Genomic DNA, 8,537 nt, shown 5'->3' with positions numbered 1-8,537 from the left:
CTTTCATTTTACTCCCGACCAACAATCAAATATCTTTTCTTGAATGGATTCAAATATTTAATTAAATTATCTCAAAATAAACCTTCATTTCGGCGCAATATTGAAATTAGCTTGAATTCTTCATAACCTCTGAATAGTGGGTGACCCAACGGGTCACGGGTGGTGTAGTAAAACTCTAAAAAGAAGGCAGAACGTTTGGCATTTTCCACACTTCTACTTGTCTGCAACGTTATAAAGATTTGTATGTTAGCTAGAAAAGCGAAAGAAAGTTCTAAAATTCTAAAAAGAAGGCAGAATGCATTTTTACTTTTGTTGCTTTTAAACAGTGCTGTAAGTATTTTGTCTTAGTTTGGAATGCGGAAAAAATACGTCTGCCTTGAGTTGGACAAATCAGAGCAATAAATTTAGTATTATTGTTACCTCTTAGTTCTTCCATTCATTACTCCGATTAGTGACCACTGAAACTGGTACTTTTATATATTATTGTTACCTCTTAGTACTTCCATTCATTACTCCGATTAGTGACCACTGAAACTGGTAATTTTATACAATTAGTCATTAATTACGTCTTCAATATTCTCGGAACTTTTAAAGTGTTTTTTTGTATATCTTTTTTAGGTTCACACTGACATATAGAAGCTACACTTTCAATAAATATATATAGCTTATAGTTACGTCCATCTCAGGAATAAGCAACTTTCTTCTATATGAAAGACTTATTTCTTAATGTACAGAAATTTTGTTGAGCTTTATTTTTATTTTGTTGCTAAAACTGAAAAGCACAAAGTTTAGCTTATAGTAGACCAGCTGTGATTTCTTTAGACTTGGGACGACCCTGTTTGTTAAAAGCAGACATTCGTCCTAGATCAATCACTCATAGGACAAGTAAAAAAAGAACAAACTTCTAAGTGGATTCTATCCTCGATTTTGACATGAAAAACCATTTTTAAGATCACAAAGGTTAAGAGGGTCAAAATGTAAATATTTGTTAAATTTAGTATGAATTGACATTTATTTTCTTATATCTCTTAGAAAAACTAACTTTATCATTACGTGCCATCAATAGTTGAATTTTGAATTTACAGTACGAACGCATAACACAAATGAAAACAAAAGCATTGTTATACAAGTTGAACTGTTCTAAACCTTTGCAACGCACTTGTACAGCTTTCTGTGTGCCTTTGTTCTTTACATTGTAATTCCTGTGTTAGAATTTTATCTTAGAGTCCATGTATGGAGGTCTATTAGCCAACTGGATAATAGTATGAAAGTCGTCTATTGGCCGACTAGGTAACGGTAACAGTATGGAGGCCTTGGGCTTGCTAGATTGTATCTGCCAGTCTCATCTCAGCTGCAATCAGAGATGTCACTTCAATCCATTCCTGAAACAGGTGCATCTAGCTGTGTTGCATTTTTATTTGCATCCTCAGGTCATTAGTTCTTAACAGGCATCTCGGACAGTGGACAGTTTTGTCCAGATAAGTTGTAAGTAAGCTATCTCTCTTCCAGGCAGAGATGTCGGCAGGAATGCCTGTATCCATATCTTTGTTTGGCAATTGGCACGTGCAATTTAAATTTCCAAGACATTTCCTGTTAAGGATGACATCTTCAGACCCTTATTGGCCTTGGAAAAGAGCTGGAAATATTATTTGTTGGTGTTTCAGAAGGACTGACCAGGTAACACACAAACCTTCCAACTTCAGTGAAAGCTCCTTTATGGGAAATTCAGCTGACAAGGAGGAGTTGTTTCTAGGAAGCTTTCCATCATGACATTTTCCAAAGATCACAGAAGGATGAAGTTGTGCCATAGTCCGTTAGTGCACGAAAGCGAAATAGGTTTCAATCATTCTGAGAGGTGGAATAAGCCATTTTTAATATTCATTGTCAGGATACAAACTGACTGCTGAAGCTGGCATATTTTCACTCCCCATATATATTGGCAAGATACATACTGACTATAGAAGTAACTTGGAGTTGGACCAAGTCTTAACTATAGTGCAAGAACTGACAGTCGGCCGCTGTGAATAAATTCTAGAATTGATACACCGTACATCATAGTGTTTTATTCAATCAATTGCACAAATGAGCACCAAAAGTTTGACAAAAAAATCTCTGATCGTTCTATTCACTTGTGATACTTGAATGTTTACAATTTCATCCTTGTTTCGTTATCCGTAAAGGTTCTACACGGATACAGCATACATACAACTGAAGTGTGCTAGGTGTGTCGTTCTTGAAGATCGAAAGCAGAAAAAGGTGGGTATTGTAAAAAGAAACATGGTAATAGACCCCCATACGTGGACACAAAGATACAATTCAAACATATTGTCATTGAAGAACATACAAAAAGCTATACCGGCGCGTTTGAAATATTTGAAATAACTCGTTTTTGTCTTCAACTGTGCTATACAATCAAAATTCTACTGTTTTATATTACTTAGTATACCACTCTAACAAAGCTAGCTTGTCTTAAAGATATAATGAAATAGTTGTCAATCTAATTGAAATATAGAAAACGTCCATTTTGCCTCCACTTAACCTTTGTGATCTTAAATGACCTTCAAGGTCAAAGTCGGTAATATCATCTTTCAACTTCTTTTTCCTCATCCTATAAGTAATTGATCTACCTGTTTCTACTAAATATTGCCATCAAATGTTTTTCTAGAGGCCTTTCTTATGCACGGTCAGTCAACCACCTAGCACAAGTTCAAGGGAGGGTATTTGTACTAGTATCTGATGAGGGCACACTTGAAACTGGCATTGCGCTCGTTTCAGTAATTTTACAGTTGATAAGTAACTAATCACGATATTCAACAGTTTCATCACTTCCAGTAATCATAGTTAATTCTGTCGATTCATATACCTAGATTTACTCGTAAAATAGACTTTTTTTTCTCGAACTTTTATGCCCATGCTGCTAATTTATCCTTTGAAGAACGCGACGTGCCATTTTTTCAAAATTTTGAATGGATTTATATACATTTTACTGACGTAACACAAAGTTTAAGTGGTCAAAACTGATAAGAAATAAAGAGTGTAAAACAAAATGTTAAATACCAGTTGAAATCGGTTAAGTTAAGTTTTAATCTAATAATAAAAAAGACTTCTTAAATCGATTAAGAAAAGTCTATGCTACAGATGCGTCGAGTTTTGATTCAAAAGTTTCTAAGTTTGTAAAGTTTTTAGTCTCTCCTACATTTTAATAATTACAGTGTTAATATAAACTAAAACAGTCTACTTAATGCATTCTTCTTTAAATTATCCATGTTCGGGTTGTTTAATCTAGTTTTTGCCTGATCGTGTTCATATTTAACTTTCGAAGTTTCCTCATTAGCGAAGACGTACAGGTATGTGTTTACTGAATTTTATCGTATGGCATTTTATAATAGCATTTGAATCATTATTGCTCCTTCCTAGCTACGCAGGTAACCGGGTTTACTGATTTATAATCTTCTTGTACAGTTAATTACGTGTTAGATTTTTAGTGTATGTTTTTTTTTCTTTTCCACGTAGCTTTCCGAGGTTTAGAACATGTAAATCTGTTTTAAAAATTGTATATTAAGTTAATGCAACAAGGTCTGATACTTTATGTTCATGAGCCGTTAAGGCGGCGTCTTTCTTATGAAGACTTTGCTGATTTGATTTGATAGTCGGGTTATATGGAATTTTGTTGTGAATAATCATTCAAAGATTGCAAGCGTTGTTAAGTTTTAGATTAATGGTGTTCATATAGGGTCATCATTCTTAATTATGTTCACTTGAATATACAGACACCTACAGAAGTGGGAGGATTGGAACTTGTTCAGCTCGGGTTGTTTTAAATATATTATAAGCTCAACTAAAAATAAAGAAACATTTGGGAAATAAAGATATTACGTTTCAACTCAAATAATACATGCTAAGTTTGTAAAATGAAAGTATAATTTTTTTTTAAAAAAAGGTGTTAATATCAGTAGTGAGTAGAAAGAATAAAATGTGTTGACATCAGTAAGTGAGTAGAAAGAATAAAAATGTGTTGACATCAGTAAGTGGGTGGAAAGAATAAAAAGGTGTTGACATCAGTAGTGAGTAGAAAGAATAAAAATGTGTTGACATCAGTAGTGAGTAGAAAGAATAAAAAGGTGTTGACATCAGTAAGTGGGTAGAAAGAATAAAAAGGTGTTGACCTCAGTAAGTGGGTGGAAAGAATAAAAAGGTGTTGACATCAGTAGTGAGTAGAAAGAATAAAAATGTGTTGACATCAGTAAGTGAGTAGAAAGAATAAAAATGTGTTGACATCAGTAAGTGAGTAGAAAGACTAAAACGGTGTTGACATCAGTAAGTGAGTAGAAAGAATAAAAATGTGTTGACATCAGTAAGTGGGTAGAAAGAATAAAAAGGTGTTGACATCAGTAAGTGAGTAGAAAGAATAAAAATGGTGTTGACATCAGTAAGTGAGTAGAAAGAATAAAAAGGTGTTGACATCAGTAGTGAGTAGAAAGAATAAACCAGAGAAAGACAACTGCAAAGTCATATGGTGCACAAGAAAACTCCTAAACAAATAAAATGACAAATATTAAAGTATTTTCGTGTGCTGATATTGAGAAGGGGAACAGAAAGATGATACAGGAATAAGCAAAGTTTCAGTTGAGAAGGTATACTTATTTGTTTAAGAACAAAGCCACATTAGGATATCTGCCATGTCCACCGCGGAGAATCATACCCCGGATTTTAGCATTGTAAGTTCGTAAAATTTCCGCTGTCCAACCGGGGAACTAGTTGAAAAGAACTAAGATAATAATGTAATTGAACTGAGGGAGACCAACTGATAACAATGTAGAGCAGAACAGGGAATAAAAGAACACAAATAAGTATAGTAATGAATAAACGTGGGGAAGAATGTTAAGAAGAAGGCTGCAGAAAATAATACAGAGAGATTCAAAACTGTTAGATGATGATGATAATAATAAGAACAAACTGATTTTTACAGGAAGTACAAAAGACACCAGATTACCTTACAAGAAGTACAATAGTTACCAGATTCTCTGATAGGTTTGAAAATAATTGTGCTAAAGAGATTAAGATGCAATGCAGAAATTACATAATTTCTGTCTTTGTATGGAGAAACTAATTAATGTACAATACATTAACACACACAAAAATATAACGATGTGATATGTAATAGAAGTTGCCACTTTTGTACGATACATTAACACAAAAATATAACGATGTGATATGTAATAGAAGTTGCCACTTTTGTACAATACATTAACACACAAAAATATAACGATGTGATATGTAATAGAAGTTGCCACTTTTGTACGATACATTAACACACAAAAATATAACGATGTGATATGTAATAGAAGTTGCCACTTTTGTACGATACATTAACACACAAAAATATAACGATGAGATATGTAATAGAAGTTGCCACTTATGTACAATGACTTTTTTATTTCATTTTGCAGGTGATGTTTCAGAAGCCACCGTAGAAGACAAGTACGTGTACCAATAACAGTATTTTTTGTTGTAGCTTTGACGTACCACTCTCATCTTCTTCTGAATAATTCATTTTTACGTCCTCTCAAGACTTTCCATGGCAGCGTTATAAGAAATGACATTTTATTACGGTTCTCTGGACACGATAACATTCGTGAAATTGCTAATGCTCACGGAATTCTAAACGTGGGGGGGGGGGGGTTCCTCCTAGTTATGGGCGAGAATGCGGTTACAGATGTTAGTGTAATAGTCGCTTAAGGCTAAATTGAACAGAAGTGGCTATTAAGGCTCTCCAAGAACCAGCACTACTGGTCTAAAAAGTATTCACTCTACAGTATACATACCATTGATAGATATGTTTTATGGTTTTTTTTTACATGAAAATAAACAAAGCGATCTCTAAGCTGTATGGAATTGTTGTTTTTAGAACACAAGTTCTCCAAAAAACTTTCTAGACTCTTCCTTTACGAATTATTCAGATAAGCCCTTATACACTCTTTTATGAGTAAAATAAGTTTATACTTCAGCGTTTTATTTTGTACTCTTGTAAAGTAGCTTTGTGCGGTTTGTAAACATAAATCAATGAGGATGAAGAATGTGATATCTCATTAAATTTATTTTTATCTTCCCAGTCTATACCCTGTCTTTTTTTTCTCTGTACCTTGATGCCCATTACTCTAGAGCGCAGGTGTTCTTTTCGTTATACAATCTCAATTTTTTTAGTATTTGCTATCATTTACTTGTTATTTCATTGTCAATTTTGGTGGCACACGTTTATCTGCCTGTCTGTATAAACATCATTTGGATGAACTATCGCCGCTGCAGTGGTGTTCTGTAAGTTTCACACGGAGTTTGTTTTTTATTCAATTTTGCATGTATTTTGCATTCTAGCTCGGGACGTAGAACTTTGCCACATAATTATAAAAACAAACGAATTTGTAACGAACCCGATATCGTGTAGTCATCAAGTAATTATTTTATCGATAATCATAAATGTAGCTGTCCAAGGATAAAAGTTCAAAGTTGAACCGAACTATGCATCGAACTGGTCAAATGTTTCTTCTTTATATAGCTTATCCATTAGATTTCTCATTGTTTTTATATATTATATTTATATAACGTATGCGTGTTTATCATATATAAAATAGAAACACATGCAAAGTTTTGTTTAATAAAGAAGCCTGGAATAAATACTGATATCATGTGAGGGTCTGAGCTAAAACAAACTACAGGCTAAATGTTAGTTAATTTTGTATATATTATGTTTACTATTTTTCGAATGCTAGTTCAAGACTTTTTTAATAATATGTGATATTAATACACAGGTACAGTGCGGTTTCCGAGGACTTGGGTACAAATAAGAACATGGACTCATCCAGTGACCCTGATCTGATTCCATTGCGGAACTTCCCGACGAGTAGGTAAAAGTTTAATTTCAATCATTTAAATTGTTTGGATACTAGGGGTATACGCATGCGTACTTTAAGTGGTCTGGTCAGAGTCAAACATAACACGATTCAGCAGTTCTTGGATCAATCATGAACTGGTAACTTTATAGTGAATGGAAAAAATTCAATCACAGTATACTGGCTTTTATACTGACAACATCCCAACTGTAATATGTTAATTCTCAAATATATTAAATAACAAATAAGTTAAATAAATACATTAAGTAATTTCAATTTATTATTTCCCAAAAGCGCAATTAGATTAATTTTTTAAATATTACAAAATTTCGGTAAACAAAGTTTAATAAATCACTATAGTGTGTAAGCAAGAAATCAGAGAAAAATTAATGATGTCATTAGAACCAACAGTGTATTTATCAGGGAAATTCAACTGGTAGTCTTACATTTCATTCAGTAAAGTTGCCACTTTCGGTCGCTGAGAGCTGTTGGATATCAGTTTTATGTACACAATTACTCGATGAGAGTGACTGTTCTTTTTTTTTCCATAAATTATTAGAAACAAAAATTATTTATGTGTGATCGTAAGAGTGAATGTTAAGCAATATTCAACAACTATTTTTAGAGAAAATATTGATGGAAACTTTGATCTTATACGGAAGTTTTAATGGAGATGTAATCAAATTTTTTTTTTAGGGGAAAGTGGTTAAAGTACAGAGTTAGAGGAAAACCCAACCATAAGTGATATATTGCTAGGGGATGAAAATAAACTTAATGATATATAGTCCAGAACTAAATGTCAATATCACTGTGTAAACAAATTGCATACACGCACACATGCGCGCGTGCGCACACACACACACACACACATATATATATATATAGAGAGAGAGAAAATTAATACTCAAACAGTCAAGGACTGCGTCAAAAACAACAAATCCAAACCTGTGATAAATGGTATCCAAATGAACAAAGCACCCCCAAAAAAAATTAAATTAAAAGGATCCCCAGAGGTGAGTGCGAAAGTAGGACCCACATTGCGGTGGGGATACACCATCTATCAGTCTAGCCTTCGTTTGTTTGTTTTTTATTTGGGCTTGTTTTTGTTCATTTATATATATATTTATACATATTAGTTTCATGTTTGGATTTAATTCTGAACTTTCGGTAAGGTGAGACGACGGGTTCTGTGCTCTATACAATTTAACTTGCTAAAAAAGATCTGAGTTAACACTGTAGATTAACAGCTAAGGATAAGCCTGTTTATGCAGCTGTCTTTATTGATAAGAAAAATTGCTATAACACTTCGTAAATCTATTGTTGAGAAAAGAGCTGTGTTCTCGTCTATTTATAAAGAATAGTATTTTGTTTTTAATTCTATGTAAGTTAATTGGTAAGAATGATTATATTATATTTTGTTTTTATTATTGAAAAGATTTGTGTTAATATTGTGTAGTTTAATGTGAAAAGGTTCAACGTTCATTGGAAAACCAATAACTTTATTATAACACAATTCGTTTGTTTGTTTTGAATTTCGCGCAAAACTAAACGAGCCGTCCCTAATTTAGCAGTGTAAGACTAGAGGGAAGGCAGCTAGTCATCACCACCCACCGCCAACACTTGGGATACTCTTTTCCCAACGAATAGTGG

General features: G+C 33.3%; 1 protein-coding gene across 2 annotated transcripts in view; it reads left to right on the top strand.

Moving 5' to 3' along the window:
* LOC106478612 (nephrin-like) overlaps window positions 1–8,537 on the top strand; it is a 108,115-nt gene that overhangs the window by 80,658 nt on the left and 18,920 nt on the right. Inside the window, exons 11-12 of one of the 2 annotated variants that reach the window (XR_002609946.1) lie at window positions 5,451–5,481; window positions 6,807–6,902. Coding sequence is in view for 1 of the 2 variants with exons in the window: in XM_022382233.1 (XP_022237941.1) it covers window positions 5,451–5,481; window positions 6,807–6,898 (123 nt within the window). In the remaining variant the exon portion in view is untranslated. The remainder of the gene's footprint in view (window positions 1–5,450; window positions 5,482–6,806; window positions 6,903–8,537) is intronic. The other variant, XM_022382233.1, reaches the window with a different exon arrangement.

Source organism: Limulus polyphemus, unplaced genomic scaffold (assembly GCF_000517525.1).
Source record: "Limulus polyphemus unplaced genomic scaffold, Limulus_polyphemus-2.1.2 Scaffold232, whole genome shotgun sequence".
Lineage (NCBI taxonomy): Eukaryota > Metazoa > Arthropoda > Merostomata > Xiphosura > Limulidae > Limulus > Limulus polyphemus.
The sequence above is the reverse complement of the archived record's forward strand: the minus strand, read 5'-3'. Positions and strand labels throughout refer to the sequence as shown.